The sequence below is a fragment of the Capricornis sumatraensis genome, chromosome 2 (genome assembly GCF_032405125.1).
Source record: "Capricornis sumatraensis isolate serow.1 chromosome 2, serow.2, whole genome shotgun sequence".
NCBI classification, from domain to species: Eukaryota; Metazoa; Chordata; class Mammalia; order Artiodactyla; family Bovidae; genus Capricornis; species Capricornis sumatraensis.
The window spans coordinates 134,275,999-134,303,833 of NC_091070.1; the positions used below are offsets into that span (position 1 = coordinate 134,275,999).

Below are 27,835 nucleotides of genomic sequence, written 5' to 3' on the forward strand. Positions count from 1 at the left end.
ATGCTGAAGAGGAAGTTTCAACCTTACAAGAAAACCCTGGATGGAGGTTGGGGATGGATGGTCGTATTTCATTTCTTCCTGGTAATTTACTTTCTCCTTCTCCACTGCCTGAAAGAAAGTTTTCTGGGGAAAGGCTCAGAGCAGCCTAACAAGAAGATCACGCATGAGCCCCTTGACATTTGAATGGAAAGGGGATCCAAGTGAGGCCAGGAACTGCCCATGAAACTTCAAGTTGAAAATGTTCTCCTTGAGTGAAACCAGAAACACTGCCATCCTGTCTCCTACTCCTCCTCAGCATTCCTTAACCCTACAGAATGCTCCAGCCACCACTAGCAGCTTTGCCCTGGCTGCATGGCAGTTAGGATTTGGGGACAATCACATTTAGCCATCCGAGAAATAGCACTGCTGCTGCTGCTGCTGCTGCAGCTGCTGCAGCTGCTAAGTCGCTTCAGTCGTGTCCGACTCTGTGCAACCCCATAGACAGCAGCCCACCAGGCTCCCCCATTACTCGGATTCCCCAGGCAAGAACACTGGAGTGGGTTGCCATTTCCTTCTCCAGTGCATAAAAGTGAAAAGTGAAAGTGAAGTCGCTCAGTTGTGTCCGACTCTTAGCGACCCCATGGACTGCAGCCCACCAGGCTCCTCCATCCATGGGATTTTCCAGGCAAGAGTACTGGAGTGGGGTGCCATTGCCTTCTCTGGAAATAGCACTAGAAACTGCTAAAATTTGCTTCTGCCAGGGTGGGCAGGGAGGGGATTCCCCAGCTCAGTCAAGTAAACATGTAACTGCTGCAAGCAACTTCCTTCTCTCCTAGGAGGCTGGGACCTTTCTTCTGTTCTGCCTGGTGTCCACTTCCCAACCCATCCCCACCAACCATAACTTATGCCAGAGTTAGGCCCAATGTATATTTCTGACATGTCTGGAAAGGAAGACAGGGTTGTGAATCCTGAAACTGGAGCCTGATTTTTTTCCCTTCATTCATAAGCAGATCCAACTCTTTTTTAATTAACTTCTTTCCCTCATCCTCCCAGAAGCTCTGGGGGTTGTTATGTGAGACTGTGGTGATCTGAACCGGCATGGTCAATCTGATGGGACTGATGAATACCTTCACTGCTATACCTTAAACCCTGAGTGTGGCACCAGTTCCAGGATGCCTCTTAAGTGTTCCCAAGTAAGTCAACTTTAAGATGTCCTCAACAAAGATACCCTTCCCTCCTGATCTTCCTCCTCAGCCCAGTCCTACAGTAAGAAGCTTCCAAGAAGGGGAGTGCAGGTCCTGGTGACTTCTAACTAACCTGCAGCCCACAGTATAGAAGGACCACACCTCCTCCATCATGACAGAGAATGGGAAAGGAGGAAGGCAGAGGTCCTCAGCCAGGATTTACATAATACAAAACTCATAACCTAAGGACTATTTGTTAAACATTAGCTTCATTACTAAAGAACACGGAATCTCTTTTCCTTCCTCCCAGAAGTGTTACTAAAAAGGAAAACAAGGACACACTAAGTCGGAGAGCCTTCCTGTGGCTGGGCCACCTCCTCACATCCCAGGCTTTGCAGAACCTGCGTTATTGGTGAGGGCCTTGAGTTCTCCCACTTTTTCCTGCATTATGCTCTGAGGATAGGAAGTTATCAAATTTAGTGGCTGCTAAGAACAGTTGTCTAATAATGAGATTAGTAAACAATCTCTCACTTTTCATGGGCTTCTCTGGTGGCTCAGTGGATAAAGAATCTGCCTGCAATGTAGGACACAGGAGACGTGGGTTTGATCGCTGGGTTGGGATGATCCCCTGGAGCAGGGCATGGCAATCCATTCCAGTGTTCTTGCCTGGAGAATCCCAGAGACAGAGCATGGCATGGTGGGCTACAGTCCATAGGGTCACAAAGAGTTGGACATAATTGAAGTGACTGAGCACACACACTTTTTGGGGTGTGGTGCTACTCTTAAGCACACACATAAAACATTTTGGGTCCGCAAAATGTTAATAATTAACTCAGGCCAATCAGCCACAGTAGTAAGTTGGGTACCTGGATGATGATGCTTTCGTGCCTGTATAAGTCTGCTTTTCTAGAATAGATGAGCTCCTGAAAAGGTGAGTGAAAAACCCAGGAAATAACATATCCTTCAGGAGCTCCCTACTTTTTTTTTTTTTAAAGGACTCATTCTGACTTACCATACTTTAAAACTGCATAATCTGCATGACTGTTTTCTGTATTCAGCCTGTCTCTCTGGACTGAATGTTCTATGAGCACAGGGCCATTTGCTGGGTCTGTTTACTCACCACTATAAGCCAAGTTCCCTGATCAGCAGCCAAAACACAGAACGCACTCAATAAATACCTGCTGGAAGATGGGCGGATGGATGGACTGATGGACACATTCATGAATAAACAAGGTGATAAATATGAAGTTGGAGAGATGGGCAGGGACTTTGGAGGACTTTTAAGAAAAAATACAGATCTGAGCAATATTGAAGAGATATTGTTAAGACTGTAGAGTAACTGAATATCAGGGAGACAGGGAATCATGGAGTCCTAGGATGCTGGCTTGGACAACACAGAGGATAATGTATGCCCTTCACTGAGTTGGACATGTGAAGGGGACAAAACCTAAAGAAGGCTTGAAGGGCTTAACACTGGGCACTGAGTCTGGGAGACTTGTGAAATAACCAGTCATGTATGTGTTCAGTATAGTACACGTGTATCTGCAGCCAAGGATCTGCATACTGAGACTTGTGAGTTAGCAGCACACACAGGGATTTCAACTATAAGTCAGAGTATTCAAGTCACCAGAGAGTACAGTTCAGTTCAGATCAGTTCAGTCACTCGGTCGTGTCTGACTCCCTGTGACCCCATGAATCGCAGCATGCCAGGCCTCCCTGTCCATCACCAACTCCCGGAGTTCACTCAAACTCATGTCCATCGAGTTGGTGATGTCACCCAGCCATCTCATCCTCTGTCATCCCCTTCTCCTCCTGCCCCTAATCCCTCCCAGCATCAGAGTCTTTGCCATTGAGTCAACTCTTCACATGAGGTGGCCAAAGTACTGGAGTTTCAGCTTTAGCATCATTCCTTCCAAAGAAATCCCAGGGCTGATCTCCTTCAGAATGGACTGGTTGGATCTCCTTGCACTCTAAGGGACTCTCAAGAGTCTTCTCCAACACCACAGTTCAAAAGCGTCAATTTTTCGGCACTCAGTTTTCTTCACAGTCCAACTCTCACAGCCACACATGACCACTGGAAAAACCATAGCCTTGATTAGACGGACCTCTGTTGGCAAAGTAATATCTCTGCTTTTTAATATGCTATCTAGGTTGGTCATAACTTTCCTTCCAAGGAGTAAGCATCTTTTAATTTCATGGCTGCAGTCACCATCTGCAGTGATTTTGGAGCCCCCCAAAATAAAATCTGACACTGTTTCCACTGTTTCCCCATCTATTTGCCATGAAGTGATGGGACCAGATGCCATGATCTTCGTTTTCTGAATGTTGAGCCTTAAGCCAACTTTTTCACTCTCCTCATTCACTCTCATCAAGAGGCTTTTTAGTTCTTCACTTTCTGCCCTAAGGGTGGTGTCATCTGCATATCTGAGGTTATTGATATTTCTCCTGGCAATCTTGATTCCAGTTTGTGCTTCTTTCAGCCCAGCGTTTCTCATCATGTACTCTGCATATAAGTTAAATAAGCAGGGTGACAATATACAACCTTGATGTACTCCTTTTCCTATTTGGAACCAGTCTGTTGTTCCATGTCCAGTTCTAACTGTTGCTTCCTGACCTGCATATAGGTTTCTCAAGAGGTAAGTCATGTGGTCTGGTATTTCCATCTCTTTCAGAATTTTCCACAGTTTATTGTGATCCACACAGTCAAAGGCTTTGGCATAGTCAATAAAGCAGAAATAGATGTTTTTCTGGAACTCTCTTGCTTTTTCCATGATCCAGTAGATGTTGGCAATTTGATCTCTGGTTCCTCTGCCTTTTCTAAAACCAGCTTGAACATCTGGAAGTTCATGGTTCACATATGGTTGCAGCCTGGATTGGAGAATTTTTTCAGTAATCTTTACTAGCATGTGAGATGAGTGCAATTGTGTGATAGTTTTCAGCATTCTTTGGCATTGCCTTTCTTTGGAATTGGAATAAAAACTGACCTTTTCCAGTCCTGTGGCCACTGCTGGGTTTTCCAAATTTGCTAGCATATTGAGTGCAGCACTTTCACAGCATCATCTTTCAGGCTTTGAAATAGCTCAACTGGAATTCCATCACCTCCACTAGCTTTGTTCTTGTGATGCTTTCTAAGGCCCACTTGACTTCACATTCCAGGATGTCTGGCTCTAGGTGAGTGATCACACCATTGTGATTATTCGGGTCGTGAAGATCTTTGTCGTACAGTTCTTCTGTGTATTCTTGCCACCTCTTCTTAATATCTTCTGCTTGTTAGGTCCATACCATTTCTGCCTTTATCGAGCCCATCTTTGTATGAAATGTTCCCTCGGTATCTCTAATTTTCTTGAAGAGATCTCTAGTCTTTCCCGTTCTGTTGTTTTCCTCTATTTCCTTGCATTGATTGCTGAGGAAGTCTTTCTTATCTCTCCTTGCTATTCTTTGGAACCCTGCATTCAGATGCTTATATCTTTCCTCTTCTCCTTTGCTTTTCGCTTCTTTTCTTTTCACAGATATTTGTAAGGCCTCCTCAGACAGCCATTTTGCTTTTTTGCATTTGCTTTCCATGGGGATGGTCTTGGTCCCAGTCTCCTGTACAATGTCACGAACTTCCATCCATAGTTCATCAGGCACTCTATCAGATCTAGTCCCTTAAATCTATTTCTCACTTCCACTGTATAATCACAAGGGATTTGATTTAGGTCATACCTGAATGGTCTAGTGGTTTTCTCCACTTTCTTCAATTTAAGTCTGAATTTGGCAATAAGGAGTTCATGATCTGAGCCACAGTCAGCTCCCGGTCTTGTTTTTGCTGACTGTATAGAGCTTCTCTATCTTTGGCTGCAGAGAATATAATCAATCTGATTTCAGTGTTGACCATCTGGTGATGTCCATATGTAGAGTCTTCTCTTGTGGTGTTGGAAGAGGGTGTTTGATATGACCAGTGCATTCTCTTGGCAAAACTCTACTAGCCTTTGCTTTGCTGCATTCCATACTCCAAGGCCAAATTTGCCTGTTACTCTAGGTGTTTCTTGACTTCCTACTTTTGCATTCCAGTCCCCTATAATGAAAAGGGCTTTTTGGGGTGTAAGTTCTAAAAGGTCTTGCAGGTCTTCATAGAACCGTTCAACTTCAGCTCCTTCAGCATCACTGGTTGGGGCATAGGCTTGGATTACCATAATATTGAATGGTTTGCCTTGGAAATGAACAGAGATCATTCATTTTTCAGATCTCATCCAAGTACTGCATTTCAGGCTCTTTTGTTGACCATGATGGCTACTCCATTTCTTCCAAGGGATTCCTGCCCATAGTGGTAGAGATAATGGTCATCTGAGTTAAATTCACCCATTCCAGCCCATTTTAGTTCGCTAATTCCTAGAATGTCGACGTTCACTCTTGCCATCTTCTGTTGACCACTTCCAATTTGCCTGGATTCATGGACCTAACATTCCAGGTTCCTATGCAATATTGCTCTTTACAGCATCGCACCTTGCTTCTATCACCAGTTACATCCACATCTGGGCATTGTTTTTGCTTTGGCTCCATCCCTTCATTCTTTCTGGAGTTATTTCTCCACTGATCTCCAGTAGTATATTGGGCACTTACCGACTTGGGGAGTCCCACTTTCAGTATCCTGTCATTTTGCCTTTTCATACTGTTCATGGGGTTCTCAAGGCAAGAATACTGAAGTGGTTTGCCATTCCCTTCTCCAGTGGACCACATTCTGTCAGACCTCCCCACCATGACCCGCCCGTCTTGGGTGGCCCCACACGGCATGGCTTAGTTTCAATGAGTTAGTCAAAGCTGTCGTCTGTGTGATTAGATTGACTAGTTTTCTGTGATTATGGTTTCAGCGTCTGCCCTCTGATGCTCTCTCGCAACACCTACCATCTTTCTTGGGTTTCTCTTACCTTGGGCGTGGGGTATCTCTTCACGGCTGCTCCAGCAGAGAGCAGCCACTGCTCCTTACCTTGGATGAGGGGTATCTCCTCAAGGCCGCCCCTCCTGACCTTGAACATGGAGTAGCTCCTGCGCAGCTGGGCAAGAACCCTGGGGAAAGTGAGGCCTAGGGGATGGGTGGAGGATGGCTCAGAGGAAAGTGAGAAGCAGTTAGCAGTTAGCATCCCAAAAACTAAGGCAGAAATGTGCAGAAGCAGATGGTGCAGAGAGGCCAGATATGATAGAAATGATATGACCTATTGGTTTCGCAACAATGAAGTCTCTAATAACATTGATAAGAGGCATGCATTGGAGTGAGATGAGAGGAAGCAGAGATAACCTAACAGACTAATCTTTGATGAAAGAAGTTTGCGAAGGTCAAGAGCTAAGGTGATACTAGAGAGGAACCTGTAGTAGTATAACGTAGTTTTGTTCAGTTGTGTTCAACTCTTTGCGACCCCATGGACTGCACCATGGGAGACTTTCCTGTCCATCACCAACTCCCAGAGCTTACTCAAACTCATGTCCATCGAGTCGGTGATGCCATCAATCATCATGTCATCCTCTGTCATCTCCTTCTCCTCCCGCCCTCAAATCTTTCCCAGCATCAGGGTCTTTTCAAATGAGTCAGTTCTTCGCATCAGGTGGCCAAAGTACTGGAGCTTCAGCTTCAACATCAGGACTGATTTCCTTTAGGATTGACTGGTTTGATCTCCTTGCAGTCCGAGGAACTCTAAAGAGTCTTTTCCAACACCACAGTTCAAAAGCATATCAATTCTTTGGTGCTCAGCTTTCTTTATAGTCCCAACTCTCACATCCATATATGACTACTGGAAAAACCATAGCTTTGACTAGTCGGACCTTTGTTCGCAAAGTAACATCTCTGGCTTGTTAATATGCTGTCTAGGTTGGTCATAGTTTTTCTTCCAAGGAGCAAACGTCTTTTAATTTCATGGCTGCAGTTACCATCTGCAGTTATTTTTGAGCCCCCCAAAATAAAGTCTCTCACTGTTTCCATTGTTTCCCCATCTGTTGTTTGTCATGACGTGATGGGACCAGATCTTGGTTTTCTGAATGTTGAGTTTTAAGCCAGATTTTTCGCTCTCTTTTACTTTCATCAAGAGGCTCTTTAGTTTTTCTTCGCTTTCTGCCATAAATGGGTGGTGTCATCGGCATATCTGAGGTTAACGATATTTCTCCTGGCAATTTTGATTGCAGCTTGTGCTTCATCCAGTCCAGCGTATCTCATGATGTACTCTGAATAGAAGTTAAATAAGCATGGTGACAATATACAGCCTTGAAGTACTCCTTTCCCAATTTGTAACCAGTCTGTTGTGCCATGTGCCGTTCTAACTGTTGCTTCTTGACCTCCATACAGATTTCTCAGGAGACAGGTCAGGTGGTCTGGTATTCCCATCTCATGAGGAATTTTCCAGATTGTTGTGATCCACACAAAGGCTTTGATGTAGTCAATAAAGCAGGAGTAGACGGTTTTCTGAAACTTGCTTTTTTGATGATCCAGCAGATGTTGGCAATTTGATCTCTGGTTCCTTTTCTAAATCCAGCTTGAACATCTTGAAGTTCATGGTTTATGTACTTTTGAAGCCTGACTTGGAGAATTTTGAGTATTACTTTGCTAGCCTGTGAGATGAATGCAATTGTGTGGTAGTTTGAACATTCTTTGGCATTGCCTTTCCTTTGGATTGGAATGAAACTGACCTTTTCCAGTCCTGTGGCCAGTGCTGAGTTTTCCAGATTTGCTGGCATATTGAGTGCAACACTTTCACAGCATCATCTTTTAGGATTTCAAATAGCTCACCTGGAATTCCATCACCTCCAATACCTTTGTTCGTAGTGATGCTTCCTAAAGTCCACTTGGCTTTGTATTCCAGGATGTCTGGCTCTAGGTGAGTGATCACACCATTGTGTTTATCTCGGTCATGAAGATCGTTTTTGTACAGTTCTTCTGTGTATTCTTGCCACCTCTTCTATTTATGTTTGGTCCATACCATTTCTGTCCTTTATTGTGCTCATGAAACATTTATTTACATGAAATGTTCCCTTGGTATCTCTAATTTTCTTGAAGTGATCTCTGGTCTTTCCCATTCTTTTTTTCCTCTATTTCTTTGCACTGATCAGTGAGGAAGGCTTTCTTATCTCTCCTTACTAGTCTTTGGAACTCTGCATTCAAATGGGTATATCTTTCTTTTCCTCCTTTGCCTTTAGCTTCTCTTCTCAGCTATTTTTAAGGCCTCCTCAGACACCCATTTTGCCTTTTTGTTTCTTCTTCTTGGGGATGGTCTCTATCCCTCCCTCTTGTACAATGTCACAAACCTCTGTCCATAGTTCTTCAGGCACTCTATCAGATCTAATCCCTTGAATCTATTTCTCACTTCCACTGTATAATTATAAGGGATTTGATTTAGGTCACACCTGAATGGTCTAGTGGTTTTCCCTACTTTCTTCAATTTAAGTCCAAATTTGGCAATAAGGAGTTCGTGATCTGAGCCACAGTCAGCTCCCAGTCTTGTTTTTGCTGACTGTATAGAGCTTCTCCATCTTTGGCTGCCAAGAATATATCAAAATGATTTCAGTATTGACCATCTGGTGATGTCCATGTGTAGAATCTTCTCTTGTGTTGCTGGAAGAGGGTGTTTGATATGACCAGTGCGTTCTCTGGGCAAAACTCTATTGTTATTAAACAATAATCTCTGACAAAGCCTGTGTTCTGCATTAAAAAGGAGCCACTGTGATCCAGCCCTCCTTTCCCAAGACAATATTCTTAGAATGGTCTGGTGAGGGAGTTCTTACTATGGGAGTGGGGGTGGGGGGAAGGCATGCTTTTAATGATAAAAAGGAAATAAGAGGGCTGCAGAATTTCTAGGGGCTTTTATTTTGGGGGAAGACCATTTATAATGTCTGATGTGGACTCTGGAACAGGACTGAAACCCATCAACCTTAGTCCAAAACATGAGATGAAATAGTAGACTACAGACTTCAGTTAACTAATGGAATATCTAGACCTTGGGATCTAGCCTGAAAATCTAGATAGATCTGTACTATCTAAGTCAAATAGGAACAAAGTTGGAAGGTTACAAGTTAAGGGGGGGAGGCACAGTAGATACAAAAGCTGTTTCTTGGTCTTCTTGATATACACAGTGGAAGGTACAGTCCCAGGGAGTAGAGACAAGTCACATCTAGTTACTGCTGCTATGCTGAGACATCAAGGAAAGACCAGAGACAAAAGGTTCTTTTCTGGGGACCAGTAGTTCGCCAAATTCAGGTGGCTAAGAACCTAGAAGGCAGCATCCTGCAGATGCCAGCATGGAGTCCATGACCACAGAAGAGGAAGGGTAATTTTATAGAATGAGGACCCATTGTATTGCTCCTTGCTCATTAGAGGATGCAATCACCACTTTGTATTTTGAACCAGAAGAAACAAGCCTGTGTCATTTAAAGTTCATGCATATTCTCTAACCTCATTTCCTGATAGAGGTACCTTTGACGAACATTATGATTATAAAGTGCTTGATAAAATACCTTTTCATTTTTTAATATATAGCCCTGGTGTCCATAGCATTGTTCACTCTAAATAAGTAAAGTCTTATAGTTTCTATCAAGTCAGAATGGGAAGAATACATTAAAGGACTTCCTCCTCACCATCTCTTCTTTTGAAGCCTTTGAGCCACCACTGATTCCTAGTCCCTCACTCCAGACAAGAAATAATATTAATCTGAAGAGTCTGTTGGGGAGGATGGAGCAGAACATCTTGGTTACTTTATTTAGCAGGTAGAAGCTGAGGAAAGGAAGTTTCTAAATGGAGGCAGGTCTCTGATTTGGATGAGTCAGTAGATGGTACCAATCAAGAGAAATGAAAAGGAAAACAGGCATGGGGGAAGAGAAAGATGAATTTACTTCTGGGTAAGTTAACCTGAGTTAGAAAGATATCACAGACAGTAATATGAGTCTCAAGCTCTTGGGAAAGTAGAATGGTTATACAAAATGATAAAAACATAGTTAATAGGTTATTATTTACCAGAATTTTCTGTCTTTACAGTCCTATGAACTAGATGGAACTATGAACTATGAACTAGTCCTTTATCTCCACTTGACAAGAGAGGAAGTGTAACTTTCGTAGTTCACCCAAGGTCACACCCCTAGTACAAAGCAGAGCCAAGATTCCAGCAGAGGCAGGCTGACTGCAGGCAGAACACAGTATTCACAACTCCAACATGACTTCCCTCATAGCTCAGTCAGTAAAGGATCCGCCTACAGTGCAGGAATCTGCCTGCAATGCAGGACACCAGGCTTTGATTCCTGGGTCTGAAGATTCCCTGGAGAAGGAAATAGCAACCCACTACAATATTCTTGCCTGGAAAATCCCATGGACAGTCAATCATAGTGAATGACTGTTTATGTCTATCTCACTATAAATTGAGATCAGTGCAGAACCAGAGAAAGAATCAGTGATAAGGAACCCAGGACCTGTGGTCCTTCCACAAAGCATAGAAAGTGAAGTCACTCAGTCGTGTTTGACCCTTTGCAACCCCATGGACTGTAGCCTACCAGGTTCCTTCATCCATGTGATTTTCCAGGCAAGAGTATTGGAGTGGGTTACCATTTCCTGCTCCAGATCTTCCTGACCCAGGGATTGAACCCAGGTCTCCCACATTGTAGGCAGACGCTTTACCGTCTGAGCCACCAGGGAAGCTCTCCACAAAGCATGGCCAACTTCAAAGCAGAGAAAGTAGCCTTCAAACAAGGCCACTGAACAAAGGAAAAGAAAGGGACCACTAGGAAGCCCCTGTAGACAGAGTGAGTAGGCGTGATTTCTGGGCTTTTTGACTAGAGACTGGCTGAGCCTCCCTTCCAGTTCCCCTCAGAACCTTGCTCCTCACTGCCCCCCTTCTAATCAGCATTCCAAGAAACAAATGCGAGTACTGAACTGAAAGAAAACCTGACCTCAAAGAGGGTGCTCCCCCTAGTGGAGAGGAGAAGGATGGTGCGGGCAAGGAGGGTAAGGTGGGACTGAAGAGCGGGGCACATGACCCAAACATAAGGGGACCATACACCATCATTAACCCTTGCTGTCCCGGCATATTCAGCTCAAAAGCAGAGTTAAAGCAAACTCTTGGGTTATTTGGACCAACACATCTCTCTCACAGAGGTAACTAGAATTAGCTGTTTTTAACAGATGCTATTGTTAACAGAATGGTACAGTGGTTGGTCAATAAGCTCTCTAAACCTTAACTTCCTGTATTTCTTCCTATCTATCTGGCTGTGCTGGATCTTTGTTGCAACACACAGGATCTTCAATGCAGCACAGAGGATCTTTAGTTGCGGCATGCTAACTCTTAACTGTGGCATGTGGAATCTAGTTTTCTGACCAGGGACCAAATCTGGACCTCCCTGCATTAGGAGCATGGAAGGAAGTTCCCTGAATTTCTAATACAATATTAACATACCTATTCCATGTGCCGTAATGAGGATTAAATCAGATGCTTTCATGTAAAGTGATTAGACACTCTAATGGGACAACCATCCCATAAAATACGACGTTACAAAAAGGAACTGGCAAACAAACTTGTAAAATACAGGTGAGCCAGAATCACAGCTGCTAGCAGTCCTAACCTCCCTCTGTAATGGCTTACTCACCACCTGACTTGGACTCTGCTCTCCTTTGATTTAGGTAAATGTATTTGTGATGGGGATGACCAAGACTTTTGCAATTTTCTTTGTGGTTTTTCAAGAAGAGTTTGAAGGCACCTCAGAGCAAACTGGTTGGATTGGATCCATCATGTCATCACTTCGATTTTTTGCAGGTATAAAGTCGACGATAAGCTTGTTTTCCAAGGAGAAGGAACACAAAGGGCAAAGATTCATCGGTCAGTCACTCAAGACAGAAGCATTACTAAAACTCAGGTTCATTTATCAATATGTAAAGCTGAGAAAAGTTAAGGACTTACAGTGTTCACCTCCACTTAACTTGGCAAAACTGGAAAAATTGGGGTTCAAACAAATGAAGTTGAAGAATAAATTTATCATCATAGGTTCAGTGAGTCAGTCTCTCAACTGGGAAGTCAGACCATAAAGCTCTGACCTGATCATCTAAGCATACTCATCACAGTGTAGATAAATAACTGAACTTTGTTCTAGTTTTAGGTCACTGGACACAATCTTTTCTTGCAGAGGTTTTATAATACCTTTTCAGTTAGCTTCCATTCCAAACCTGCTTATTTACATCTTTTCTTCAAAACAAACAAAAAACAACAAAAACTCTTCTTCTAAAAAAGCAAAATAGTATGGAACTAGGAATATTAAGAAACCCAAGAGACACCCTTTGAAGGATACACAAAAGTAAAGTCCTTTCATTTTCCCTCAGTTGCCCATTTAAACTGTACACCAGAAGAGAAGGGATGCCGGGACAAGTTTAACTGGTATTTGTTTCTTTTCCCAAGGTCCCCTAGTTGCTGTTATTTGTGATGTAACTGGAGAGAAAACTGCCTCCAGTCTTGGGGCTTTCCTTGTTGCTGGTGGATATCTGATCAGCAGCTGGGCTACAAGCATTCCCTTTCTTTGTGTGACTATGGGATTTTTACCTGGTGAGTCCACTGTGAGAGTAAGACTTAAAAAAAAAAAAAAGGAACCAGGAAACTCTCCTTTTACTGTGAGTTCAAAAGGCCAACTTATATTACCTCAGGTTCAGGCGAATATCTCATCCAGTACCAAGCCACTTAATGTGAAAGTGACTCCTAGCTATTAACATTATGTTTTTCTTTTAGGTTTGGGCTCTGCTTTCTTGTACCAAGTTGCTGCTGTGGTCACTACCAAATACTTCAAAAAACGATTAGCTCTTTCTACAGCTATTGCCCGTTCAGGGATGGGACTGACATTTCTGTTAGCACCCTTTACGAAAGTCCTGATAGATCTGTATGACTGGACAGGTGAGTCCTGAACCTGCAGAATCAATTCTGCAAGATTTAATGTTGAGCCCTCCCCCTTTGATGACTAGAGAGGAGGTGAGCATGATTCTTCCCTGGAGAACAGATAGCAAAAGAGACTCTGAATTACTTCAAGGCCTTCCCTGCCTACACAGGCAACTCAGAGTTCAAGTCTAAGGGGATGGAAGGCAATTTGTGTGGCTGGGGGAGCACACCTTTGCAGGGATAGCAGTACTCCTGGGAAGCAAGAATCCCTGCCTCAAACAAAGCTTCTCTTTTCACATTTTTTAAGAAAAACATCTGCATTAAAAAAATAAAAGACTCCTCCATCAGATTCACTAAAAAGGATAGAACTGGGCAAAAAGAGGATTATGTTCCTTAATAATATTTATATACTGTCAACTATAAATTTTCATGAATGAATAAAAATCATTCACTCTATAATTTTTCTCACACCTGAGATAAAACAATTGGTTTAAAATAACCTCAAGTTATTGGTGAAAAAAATCTATGTATATGTAAATATACATATATGACTATTCCTACCTACAGAGCAATTTTGTTGAACTTTCCCTTTTCTATTCCTGATTTTAAAAATCACTAATATAGTGAACAGTACCAGCTGACAAATCCCTAAGACAAGATAGCAAGATAGTAGAACCTACAGCCAATTCTATCTCTAGAAGCAACACACACAAGTCACAGCTTTGGTCAGGACATGCTGAAGTTCAAGCAACTACTCAGTTTCAAAGGCAACACTGGTATCTGTCTTCTTTCAAGGAATCTAAAACATCATGAGATGAAACGGCTATCTCCTCTTCTAAAGCAGTTTCCAAATAATTCCCATTGCCCAATTTGGTATTTTCTGTACCTAAATCTAATGCCTCAAATCAGGATTTAAAACACATTGTAATTTTCTAACATTTGAAATATGACTCCCCCTCTCCACCCCAACCAACACACCAAAACATTTTTTTCCTTTAGTACAAATAACTCCTCCCATGCCACTTTTGGTATGGCTTTCTGGCTATCTCCAAAGGTCTCCCTGTTTTCACAAAGATACAGCAGTGTGTATGGCTAACAGTTAAGTCAATGGATTTAAATACTTTCAGCTAAATTCAAAGACAAAGCAGTGCTTTCAGGAATTATTGTACTATGAATATTTAGTTGTGGGGCCTCTTCTGAGTCTAAGGATACAGAGTATTGTGAAATCAAAGAGGTAATTTTAGCTTCTCAATTTTTCTCTCCTGTTTAGGTGCCCTTATATTACTTGGAGCTATCACATTGCATCTGGTTCCTTCTAGTATGCTCTTGCGACCCATTCATATCAAAAGCAAGAGCAATTCTGATATTAAAGATGAAAGTAGTTTATCTCCAAGTGGTCCAGAGGCAGCATGTGGAACAGAAACATGCTGCAATGAGATACAAGAGCTGGCCATCAGGGACAGTATTATGCACAAGGAACGACGACCAGGTCTAAGTTTAACTGTCTCACAAAATCAAAGCAAAGAGTCCAACAATGAACAAAACAAAAATGGACTTCTCCAAAAAACTAACGAAGAAACTTATCAGAAAAAGGATACTTCGCGGAGCTGTAAACAAAAACTCTTTGACTTTTCTCTCTTTAAGAATCCTTTTTTCTACATATTTACGTGGTCTTTTCTTCTCAGTCAGCTGGCATATTTCATCCCTACCTTTCACCTGGTAGCCAGAGCCAAAACACTGGGGATAAACATCATGGATGCCTCCTACCTTGTTTCTGTAGCTGGTAAGAAAGCCTACTTCTACCTTACCCTCAAAAGGAAAAATATATTCTACAAAAATTGGTTACATTTTATTAAAAAGTTGAAGGAAAATAATATTTTTAAAAAGGAGTTTTGGGAGGGCCAGGAAAGCAAGTTTTTTGAAGCTGATGGGAGCAGCAAGCTTTCCCGTCCACAGATCTGTCACTGCATCTTGCACACAGGCTCTCCCTACAAGACAGTGGATCCCAAACCAAGTTTTATTTTCATAGGTCAGTAGCTAAGTATTTGCTAGATACTGAACCTTACAAAGCTGGATAGTAGTGGAAAGAGTCATTTTAGGAAGCAAAAAAATCTGACGTAGACAGCACAGTGCAGTGGTTGAAAGAACTGGTTCTAGACCTAGATTTTCCAGGTTCAAGCTTTTGCAGTGTATGACCGTTACGACCTTGGGCAAGTTACTTGCCGCCTCTGTCTCTTCATTTCCTTATCCGCAATATATGAATATTATATACTCTCGTAAGGTTACTAGGATTAAACAAGTAATGCATGTAGAGTTTAAAATAGTACCTGAACTATCATTAGCATTCAATAATGTTTTAGCAATATTTGTAGCTAACAATTTTCCCCCTTTAACTCATAGTAAAGGGATAAGAAGTATGTGTATTTAGGCTAGTCATTAATGGATTGGCTAACATTTAAATTGAACTAGAATGAAAAATAAAACCAATCATTTTAGTTGAATATTTATAAAAATAAATGGAAACAGAATGCTTGACCCAGAAAATATGGATTCTTTCAGCTGACAAAACAGGGAATCGAAAAAAGTGAAAATGAAGGAAACAGACCTGCTTTGCGCTACCTGGAAATTCTCAGTAGCACAACATTAACTTCTCTCTTGCTAATTTCTGGAAAAGACTTTTACCAAGTCCTTGCAAAACTGACAGCACCCCATTTCCAACTGCTTTGGTCAAATAAAACTTGTGTGCTCAAGAAAAAGATACATAGCTAAACTGATGTTTTCCACTGAAATATCTGGTAGTATCAATTTAGATCAGATTAGGGCTTTACAGGGCTTCCCAGGTGGTGCTAATGGTAGTGAAGAACCTGTCTGTGAATGCAGGAGACACAGAAGACTTGGGTTTGGTCCTTGGGTTTGGAAGATCCCCTGGAGGAAGGCAAAGCAACCCAGTCCAATATTCTTGCCTGGAGAAACCCAAGGACAGCTGAGTGTGGCAGGCTATGGTGCACAGGGTCACAAAGAGTTGGACACGACTGAAGCAACTTACACACACACACGGCTTTACAACAAGGCCAGAATATAATAGTTTCAATATGCATTCTAGGAAAAACCTGTAAAAACAGATATGGAGATGGTAATATGCATTTTAAATACCTTTTTGTGGAGCAATTTGCATTTGAACCATAGGAAGAATTTTAAGTAAAAAACAACTGCAGCTCAAGCTTCTCTTGGTGAAAATCTCTTTCAATATTTAACTGGTACATTATATATAATAGGATAAAGGATAAGAAGGTTCTATTACCATGAAACTCAGTAAAAAATGTTATTCTTAAATTTTATTCAAGTTACACCACAGCGCCAACATTCAAAACATGATTTCCCATTTCCAGACTTCCTACATGTTTTCAAGTTAATCATAATAACCTTTGGAGGACTTAACTACCAAAACCTCATATGCAATTTTAAGAAAGTGTCTCAACATCTATTATTTTTTCCAATGTGAGACTTTATTATTTATACTCCAGTCATCCACCATTTGACTTCCCTAAGACACTAACTTGTGGGTCTACTAATCCTCAAGAAATCTCACTTCCTCACCTGTAGGACCTCTTCAAGGGAGGCCTAGGGGTCTTCTATAATCTGGTATTCCCAGTTTGGTGGTATAAGGTTTCCAAACACAATCAGAATAAACAATTGATAACTCCTCCACCCAAATCTGGAGGGGTTTTTTCAGTATTTTATTAAATGTTTAGGTATAAAAATGATAGAATCTACTGATACAAAGGAAATCAGCCCTGAATATTCACTGGAAGGACTGAGGCTGAAACTCCAATACTTTGGCTACCTGATGTGAAGAACTGACTCACTGGAAAAGACCCTGATGCTGGGAAAGACTGAAGGCAGGAGGAGAAGGGGACAACAGAGGGGGAGATGGTTGGATGGCATCACCGACTCAATGGACATGAGTTTGAGTACACTCTAGAAGTTGGTGATGGACAGGGAGGCCTGGCCTACTGCAGTCCACGGGGTCGCAGAGTCAGACATGATTGAGCTGAGCAACTGAACCGATACAAATCAAACTATTTTTTTTTCTCATATGCCCTAGCCACAAGGTGAATGAAGTCTTACAACATAGGAAAAGATGCCTTATGCATTTACATTTTTCAAAAGGGCTAGAAAAATGCAATTGGGATTTCGTAAGACCTTTTCAATACTGTTCCAGGTATCATTGAAACAGTCAGTCAGATTATCTCTGGATGGGTTGCTGATCAAAACTGGATCAAGAAGTATCATTACCACAAGTCTTACCTCATCCTCTGTGGCGTCACTAACCTGCTTGCTCCTTTAGCCACCACATTTCCATTACTTATGACCTATACCATCTCCTTTGCTGTCTTTTCCGGTGGTTACCTGGCATTGATACTTCCTGTACTGGTGAGTAGACACACTTGTTAATGTTCTTACACCATTTAGTAAAAGTATGAAGAATCATCTCCCCCAAAGAGAAAACATACTTTGTATTACTTTCATAACTAAAAACAAAAACAATATACCCAAGGCCTCAGAAACTTGTAGCTACATCCTATCCAGCTATTCATCTTATCTTGAAAAGAGGGATGATGAGAGGACTAGCCACGTGAACAGGAAAGAAGCAAAAGCAAAACAGGGAACAGAAGGATTCTACTTTATCAGTCTCCCAGGTTAGGCTTCTATTCTTTACTTCAGCTCCAGAAATTTCTTTGGTTCTAGGATACATCTGGGAAGAGTTCCTTAAAAGAAAAAGGGGCTCCCTGACAAGTGATGACCTCTCTCTTGTTGAGAGAAGTTCTGTATACTTTAACAGGGATATTGTGCTTTTAACTCCTTTCCATCTTTATCCCAAATCGACATAAAATCCTAGAGCTGAATGGAATGGAGTTGTAGAAATACTCAGTTTTTCTTGGAACCCCATGGGTCCTTAGAACTAGGTTCCCAGTACGCTGGAACATAATCCCCAGGAATCTTCGGGCCTGGTATCAATATTAGCATAAGTGGTGAAGAGTATTACGAGGCTTAAGCAAAAATTAAAAGTTTCTAACACTTAAATCAACTTCCTGTGATATCTGGTTTCTTATAAACCAGTGGTTGGTACTCAGCCATAGGTGGACTGAAGAATACTACTATCAGCTCCAACTGTAAATATCATTTTCTAACAGAAATGAACAGTGAGACTCAGGGGGAAAAATATCCCTGAACTAACTAAAAGATTTTTAAAAAGAAATAAAAACCAATGGTTCATATCAGGGTAGAATGCCATCCAAACCATCTCAGAAGCCAACTGTTCATAGCTTGAGACAACATACACAGTATTTTATCCCTCTGTAGGTTAAAGTCTCTGTAGAATACCACCCTCAATATGGTTAACACTGGATTCTAATCCCTACAGGTTGATCTGTCTGGGAATTCTACAGTACACAGCTTTTTGGGACTTGCAAGTTTCTTTGCTGGGATGGCTGTCCTTTCTGGACCACCTTTAGCAGGTAACGGCTCAGCCTTAGTAAACTTCAATCACAATGAACCAAAATGTTGATCCATGATTAATGGTAACATGGAATGACAATATTAGATAGTTAAAAGAAACTGATGATCATCTCTGCTGTTCATGTACCAACTCGCACAACTCCATTATGAAACCAGGAGAATCTGAGGGTTAATTCACCACATGTGCACTAAGCAGATTTCAGTCTTGTAGCAGGGACTGTGTATGTATCTACTTCTCTGGAGAGACAATCCAGAGTTTTATCAGACGCCCAAAGGTATATGATGCTTAAAAACAAAAAAACAAACAAAAACTACTAGCACCTTTTATCTAAACATCAGTCATTACAGAGCTTGAAAACTGCAGGCCTGATCCCTTTGCTCTTCAGACGTGCCTTAAGACTAAATGCCAGAATCCGTGCAGAGGACATGTGCGGCCACTAGAGAGAGACACATTAAGTGTAAGCATAGTAAAACTTAGGGGAGTTCTGTTTTTAAATAAACTTTAAGACTGAAGTATTGTTTTACATTCACTTTTTACCTACTGGAACATAAGACTATTAAAAGACTAACCACTCACACACAAATATTTTTAGGAAACAGACTTAAGCCTTAGTATCTTTTATGCTATAGGTTCTCAACTATTGAGAGCCTATAAGAATTACAGTATATAGAATATACTATATAAGACATTAGTAAAAGAATTATAGTATGCAGAATTACAAATTACTACAGCATTTCTAATCATCCACAATAAGGAATCCAATCTAAAAATTACTTTTGCTTCCCTCAGTCCTGAAGTAAGACAGAAAAAGAGTGGGATCTTGCCCCACATTTTTTTAATATGTTTTATAACGACATAAGATTTGCACTTCTATAAACTGGAGACTGAGAAAAGCAAATATCAAAAGAAAAAATATAAAAACTTAAGAAATTATTACTGAAGGTAAAAAAAAATGTACCACTAATCTGAGGTTAAATTTCAGTATATCTATCTGAAGAAAAAATGTACACAAATATACAACTAAGTCCTGATTTGAATTTATGAACACACCTCTCTCCATGAGGTCTAACTTGGCCAATACTTCATAACTGGAAAATAGGCGAGAATTTTATAGCCCAGAATTATTATATAACAGGGAGTGGTAAAAAAAAAAAAAAAGACGAAACACTAGAGGCTCCAAGAAGAGTTACTCTATGTCTTGTATCCAGGTCAGTGAAATAGAGGAAAATAGAGTTCAAATACAGTTTGCTGATGAATTTTTTCAATCTTAACCCTTCTTCGCTCACTGTGCCAAAGACACTTTGGAACTTTCTAAGTTCTGTTAAGCCAAAAACATCGGAGGTAACAAATACCAGGGCACAGAATATATTATTCAAATGATAAAAGCAAGTAATAAAACTACATGTTTAGAGATACACATTTTTGTATACATTTAAAATGTTTAACAGTTCAATGTATGGGAAGACAACACAAGCTTTGTGAGGAGTATTACTTAAAAGGAAAAAGCTATAGATGTACGTGTAGGTTTCAAAACTAATTTGTTGGTCTTTAAAAAAAAAATTTTTTTTAATAAAAAAGGACCACAGAGCAGATCAGAAAACAGAGTGCATCACTTTATTGTGAAATTTATTTCACAAGCACACACACCTATGTAATAGAATATATATGTGATATAAATACATTTCTTATTGTGAATCAAAAGAAAAGTTACAAGCCTTTTGTTACCCAATATCCACAATATCCTAGCACCATATCTAAGGATAAAGACAGAGCTCATGGTAGAATTTTTACCTGCTAACTTTCAGAATACTATGTAGGCAATCATAAATTTTATAAGTTCTACAAAAAAAGTTAAAGGAAGTGATAAGGCTGTTGCTAAAAGCTTAAGTATAGATTTTTAGTCTGGGAGTTGCTCAGAGTATCTTAAACAAGATTATGATAATTGATATATAATTCAGTTAAGTTTCCTTCTCTGTATCATGATCTCTCATTGACTACAAAGTTGTGCTAGGCATCCTGTTGAAGGGAGATTTCAGGATAGTCCTTGCTCCTGTAAGTCACTGTTCTGTGAAATGACAAAGAGGATTTTACAAAGGCTGTTATATTTGTCCCTAACTTCCAGCAGCAATTACTTAAGAACATCAGAAATAGTGATTTGCAGATCCATTTATCTCTCAACTGGTATGGACAGTTATATTATTGTCTTTAGCTTTAACTAAATTGAAAGGCTTACTGGTTACAAAATATTTTTCTAAACCAAACTCAGATCTTCTGAACTGTATGAGATCCTCATTTTATACTTACCTAGATTTGTTACTATCAAATTAGAAAAGTTGAAATTCCTATAAAAATTACAGGTATTACAAGTGAGCAATCGAGCAAAGAATAAAATGTTTCACAATAATCCTCAGTCAAAAGACTAGTTAAAAATGGTACATGAACAATAATTTTCTCCTTCCTGTATGGAAATGAAAAAGAAAAACAAGTTAGTCCTATACAGCATATTTTAATAACTCAAGGAAAGGTGGGGGGGGGGGAAGCATAGGACACCCAAGGAACCTATTTTCTTAAAAAAAATGTTTTAAGAAAAAAGAATGTTTCAAGAAGTAAGAAAATTATATATACACTTTTTGTAACACATAATTATTAAGAACTACAGTAGCAACAAAATTCTTTATCAGATCTTGACTAAAACTGACAGGGATTGAAATAAATTAGTAGTTCTAAAATTAATCCCCCCCCACACACACACACTCCCCACAAGGGATCACTCTGCCCACTCCACCTCACAGCCCTCCCTATTCTTGTCACCACCGAGCAACAAATTCAATTTTAGTTAACAATATGACCTGCTTCAGAATGGGTCAGCTGACCCAAGTGTAGGTCAAACGTCACTGTTCATCCAAACCCAAATTCTGTTTTTTTGCTGGTAGATGCCATCCAGGACTATACACTAACACCAAGATGGAAGCTTGAAAGATTGTGAAAAAATAAAAAATATTAATATTTTTAAAACATAATATACATTTCCAATAGACCTCTGTTAGCAATATAAGTACAAAAATAGTGCTTTGGGCAATATATCAATACAAGACAGATATACATTACTTATGTGAAATTCCTAATCTTGTACCCTAGGGATTTGACATGTGAGCTCAAAATGCTATGGACTGTTCAGTTTCATTTAAAAATAAAAACACCAATGGCCCATATTAGCTGCCTATAAGACAAATTGAGTATAGTTCCCTTCTTCCACCTACCCCTCCATTTCCCAAATGATAAATGCATATATTAAGCTAAAATATATTTTTATATTTGAATCAATAATGTCTGAAAACTCACTTAAAATGTCATAGATAACTGTTTTTTGTTTTCACCACCAAAACTTTATTTTCCATCCATACAGTCGAGATCTCTCTCATCCATTTAGCCCTCCCCTCTGCCCCTTTGCCTATGATAACCACTACTCTGATCTCTGCATTTACATGTTTGTTTGTTCATTTATTTTTGTTTGTTTCATAAATCATAGCCAGGACTTAACACTAGGACTTCGTCTAGAATGTTTCTTTCCCTCTTGCTATCATTTTTCAACCTCACAATTCATCAGAAATACCATGGAGCAAAACTGGTTAATTTTGCATCAACATTTTATCTGTTTTACAAGAGAAGACAATGACTAAAATGCAAATTCATCCATCTAAGCCTGTCTCTCTATTAATGCAGAAAAGTGCATCTCTTCATGAAATGAGATCATTTCCTACCTCTATTCCATCCTTATTTCAGATACAATGTTAAACAAATATTCCACCCAGTCCTCACTCAAACTTTTATCAACCATGCCCTCGACAGTTTTACCAGTCATCTTAGCCTATCAGTTGAAAATTTCTCTATGGCCTAAAATTTTATTTGGAAAACAAATACACAAACAACCTTTTGGTCTGCTATAAATCCCTTTTGGATATTAAGGGTATGGGGGACAAGTAAGAAGGCAGAACAAAGCTCCTTATCCCTTAAATCCTGAAGAATGTATTATACTCTGAAGAGGCAAAAGAAAACAAATCATTTATTTTGATTTATTTATGATTTAAATCATTTATTTATCCAGTGGTTATTTTCCCCATAAACAACAAACCTCACAGAATTTTACTTTGATTCAGTATCCCTAAGATTAATGAATCCCTATAAAAACATCAAAAACAAATTCCAAACAGCTCTCTACTGTGGTTTAAAAAAAAGAGGAGGAGGTAGTCCTTCCCTTGCAAGGCCAAGAAATCAAGTTTCAACATCCTAACACAGACCAAAATCCTCTTAATAAAATTTATAACACAGAGCCAATAATTAAAGCACTACCAGTAAATCTTCCAGCAAACTTCTATCACAGGGTCTTTAGGGAGTTCCTATCTTAAAAGACACTGAGGTTTTTATCTGCTAAACCATGTTTCCCAAGACTTTCTCCCCTCATGGCACATATAGGAAATATTTGTACAGCACGCCCAAAGTAAAAAGACAAGGCTGCTAATAGCCAGGACCCCAGGAATGTGAAAAGATCATTATCTCTGTATCTCAGAAGTCTAGCACTATGCTACAGCCCAATAGCTAGCTAGGAGCTCTAGTTCAACAACAGCAAATCACTTACAGAATTCTCAACTAGTTTGAACTACTATCAAGGAACTTTGGAATTAAGGGCCTTTTAGGAGTATTTTAAATCTTAACAAAATGACCAATAATAAACTTACAGTAGTAATCCTACTGTAAAGGATTTATAAACCCAGCTAAAAATCACCTTCTGAGCTATCACAGACATGAATACTTTTTAGGCAAGATGTCAGTCATTTTTAAACATGTATGGTTTAACCCATAAAATGATAGAGTAGTTTTAAAATGATGACATTTTTAAAAATGAATTTAGAATACTATATTAAACACCAATCTTGAAAGATTCTAATCCTTTTTGCCTATAAGAAAACTGGTTTTCAAAACTGTTTAAGGAAGCTGAGTCCTATCTCCCCAGTTGTTTTAAATTATCACAGGAAACATTATTTGACATTTCTGTCCAGAACAAAGGTTACACAGTTATAAGGATTTGGACCCCAACTTCATTGTACGTAAGAATCAAATGGGTGCCGCCTAGGAGGAAGATGCTTAGGAGCCAATGAATTTGCACAATTAACATGCATCTTAAGTGTATCTGGCACAGGTAGTCTGGAGACATTAAGGAAATGCTTAGAGGGCACTTCAGCTTAGGAAATCTGCACCAGCAGCCAGTACTCCTCAGAATGTTGACTACATACAGTGTTCCCTAGTGTGGAGTGGAGGCTCAGATCCATGCATGCTTTCCTAGACTGTAGCTGGTATTCTCTGCCATTCACAATGCTTTTGCTATGACCACAGAGAAACCCAGTCTTAAATGTCAATTTATGTGTGTATTTCCTTTTAAAAATGATTAGAATGCAGTGGTTTCCAAACTACCAACAGTAACCCTGAAACTCATTAGGGCTGAAAATACATTTGTATACAGCTACTTCATGCTATTATTAAAAAAGTACAAAGATCTAATAAAATCAAACCAAATATACCAATCTTTTTGTTTGTTCGTTTTTGACTGTGCCTGGCAGCATGCAAGATCTTATTTCCCTTGCACTCTATAGGGGAAGCATGGAATCCAACTGAACCACCAGGGAATTCCCTATACAGTCTTTTTTTACTTTCAGTGGTGGGGAAAAGCTAATTATTCCAACAAGAGACGTCTGGTTAGAACAATGAAGCTATAAATTTAACTTAGCTAGTTGTTGTTTAGTCGCTAACTCGAGTCTGACTCTGCAAACCCATGGATGGTAGCCCACCAGGTCCTCCTGTCCATGGAATCACCCAGGCAAGAATACTGAAGTGGGTTGCCATTTCCTTTTCCAGGGGATCAAACCCACGTCTCCCGTGTTGGCAGGCAGACTTTTAACCCCTGAGTCACCAGGGAAGCCCCACATTTACCTTGATTATGAAGCGAATACTTTCACAGGACAACTAATTAATAATAATACAATTTAGTCGTCTATCTCACTTTTCACCTATTTGCTATTATAAACAGCATCATAAAACTAACTACTCAACTGTACATTAATATCCTACTGAATGGCAATTAGATCTTAGAGAAATAATTTTAAAATATGCAAATCTCTCAATTCTCAAGCATGAACAGGGGAAATAGATTTAAAACAAACTGTTTCATTAAACTTTGCACTGGGAATTCCCAGGCAGTCCAGTGATTAGGACTTGATGCTCTCACTGCCAGGGACCTGGGTTCAATCCTTCACTGGGGAGCTAAGATCCTGTAAGCCACATAATACAGCAAAAAAGTAGTAATAATAATTAAAAAAAAAACAACAATCTTTGCATGGAAATAAAACTTTTGCATGGAAGGAGTTCTATAGGATGCTAAATAATTCCCTGCCCTGCTAAGAAAATATACTAAATATATCTTAATCTCTAATGTTTCAGAAACAAGATTCTGACTTTAAATGTGTGTGAAATGAATGGCTTTATAAGCAGTTTTCTCTCAAACTGTCTAAGTCCCTCTAGGATTTATAAAACAACTCATTTTCACTATTTTTAGCTTTATCCTCCTGACCCTTCAGCAGCACTAGCTACCTCCTTGTCCAAGAACTTCTAGTCTTTTCTCAGAGTATAACTTCTAATACCCCTGCTATGTATATACACTCTAAAGGACTAAGGGAGGGGTGACAAAGGATAAAAGGGGGTACTGCTGATATCCAGCTTCTCCTTTATAGGCATTTCTAGAAAAGTTAATTAGAATGGTCACCTGTTTCTTAGATATCTAAAGGTCAATCAACATAATACAAAAACATGTGAGTAGGTTTCACTATTATGCTTATCTCCAAGAAACATTTAATTGAGGTCACTGATCAAGCAGGGAGTTAGTAAGTAGAAGCAACTTAAAGTTAGCTGAATTTAAAGAAAACATCCCATTTATTCATTACATTTAGAAAAGGAAACAAAAAGCTAATAATGCAAAGAAACAAAAATTAAAAGTATTTATCAGAGCCAACTAAGAGAACAGAGGACAGGATAGGAGATAAAGAAATACACAATCAGATAAAAATTTTATTTTAATCAGACCCAGCCAGTGAGAAATCACGTTCCAAGATATAAGCGAAAATTAAAAGACATGACGTCAGCTCCATGCAGGCAAGATATTTTCATCCATTTTTATCCAGATATAGTCTTAGTACCCAGAACTGTGCTTGCACACGGTACCAAAATTTTTTGAATAAATGATCAGAATAGCCTTAAGGTTTTTTTAGGATTTTAAATATAAATACTTATAAAACTCATATTATTATAAGTTTGCATCTACAAACATAATATCCATACAATAATCTAGAAAAGATTGTGAAACCCTAGAGGTCCTAAGCCCTTTTTAGGGAATCTGAGGTCAAAATTATTTTCCTAACAATGTGTTACGTCACTTCAGTCATGTCCGACTCTTTGCAACCCTATGGACTGTAGCCCACCAGGATCCTCTGTCCATGGGATTCTCCAGGCAAGAATACTGGAATGTGTTGCCGTTTTCTTCTCCAGAGGATCTTCCTGATCCTCAGGGATTGAACCTGCATCTCTTGTGTCTCTAGCATTGGCAGGCAGGTACTTTACCACTAGCACCACCTGGGAAGCCCTTTCATAATAATTTTGAGACTTATGCCTTTTTCATAGGAATGACTTTTGCAATAATGTATAAATATTGGTGCCTTGTACTAATATTCCTTGCCCCCAAACTCACTTTAAAAAAAAAAAAAGGCATTTCACTTAAAGTTCTAGTGTGTGAAAGTCTTTTTCGCTCAGTCGTTTCTGACTCTTTGTGATCCAATGGACTGTAGCCTGCCAGGCCTCTCTGTCCAGGGAATTCTCCTGGCAAAGATACTGGAGCGGGTTGCCATGGCCTTCTCCAGATCTTCCTAACCCAAGGATCAAACCTGGGTCTCCTGCATTGCAGGTGGATTCTTTATCTTCTGAGCTACCAGGGTGATTCAAGTATGTGCCATCAACCAAATGATTCTGAGAACCCTTCAATTCTTGTTTTAAAAGAACACTTTGATTTCAGGGAGAAATACTGTCATTGTTTAACCCATTTGGCCAAGTCAGTTCCTTTTCACTTGTTCTCACCTGAACCATCCCTGCATAGCCCTTATTACAGGTGTAATACCTAAAGCCCCACTAAACTATGAGTGCAGGGGCCATGTCTAGTTTGGCTCATTATGGTATCAACACCTAGCACATTGATGGGAACATAGAAAGAACTCAAATGTTTGTTCAGTGAAGAAAAAAAGATAATAATCAGTTCTCACTTTTTCCCTTGGAAAATAGTTCAGTTTTTTTTTTCTTTGTAAGAATAATTGTAAAATGAAATGGTGTGTGTTCCCAATTTCTCCCAACTTTCATTATAACACTGGAGATGGGCTCTGGGTCCACAATTACTTTTTCGCCAAGGTTTAAACCACTAACTCAGATGGAACTGATTCAGCTTCAACAGAAAATAAGACAGGTAAGCAGCTTGACTAACTTTCTAATGGGTCACAATACAGACTAATTACAGGAGGCTCCTTCCTTCAATGGTTCATGGCTGAGAACTATTAATGGCACGATTTACATCATTAATAGAAATCCTTCCTTCCTTATAGGCTGGTTATATGATTATACCCAGACATACACCGGCTCCTACTACTTCTCGGGAGCATGCTATCTCCTGTCTTCAGTTTCCCTTTTCTTCGTACCATTGGCTGAAAGATGGAAAAACAGTGTGACAACAAAGAGAGAAGACTGCAGTCAAGTGAGAGCCTAAAAGATAATCTAAACTAAAAGTCACTGGAAGAAAAAGCACAGAAGAGAAGTACCCTCATTTATAGAATGAGAAGGTGAATCACATAGTTTTTTAAGATTCCTTTTTTGCTTTAGCATTCAAAAACGTCTAACTGGTGGTAAGAAGAGTAATAGCAACTTAACAGTTTGCTTCATAACTAGAGATAACCTTTGTTTTCTTTTCATAATTTTGTTTCTTAAATTTTCTATAATAAACATGTTTTGCTGTGCAATAAAACATAAATAAGAACTGCTAAAAACCCAAACAAGAAAACTTTATTTCAAGATTGTTTCTGAATACTATTTCTATCCATCCAATGTTACTTTTTCACTATATTTAATTATCTGAAATGATCAAGCTCACTATGTAGACACAACTTTAGAACAAGTTTTATATGAAAGTTGAATAGGTGGCTCTTAAT

General features: G+C 39.7%; 1 protein-coding gene across 1 annotated transcript; it reads left to right on the forward strand.

Annotated features, from left to right (window-relative positions):
* SLC16A4 (solute carrier family 16 member 4) lies at positions 1–27,396 on the forward strand. Its single transcript, XM_068965781.1, has 8 exons — positions 1–81; positions 11,788–11,920; positions 12,557–12,700; positions 12,881–13,042; positions 14,295–14,807; positions 17,247–17,458; positions 18,450–18,543; positions 27,236–27,396. The coding sequence occupies exons 1-8, from the start codon at positions 1–3 to the stop codon at positions 27,394–27,396; spliced, it is 1,500 nt and encodes a 499-aa protein (XP_068821882.1).
* Positions 27,397–27,835: the final 439 nt, after the last annotated feature.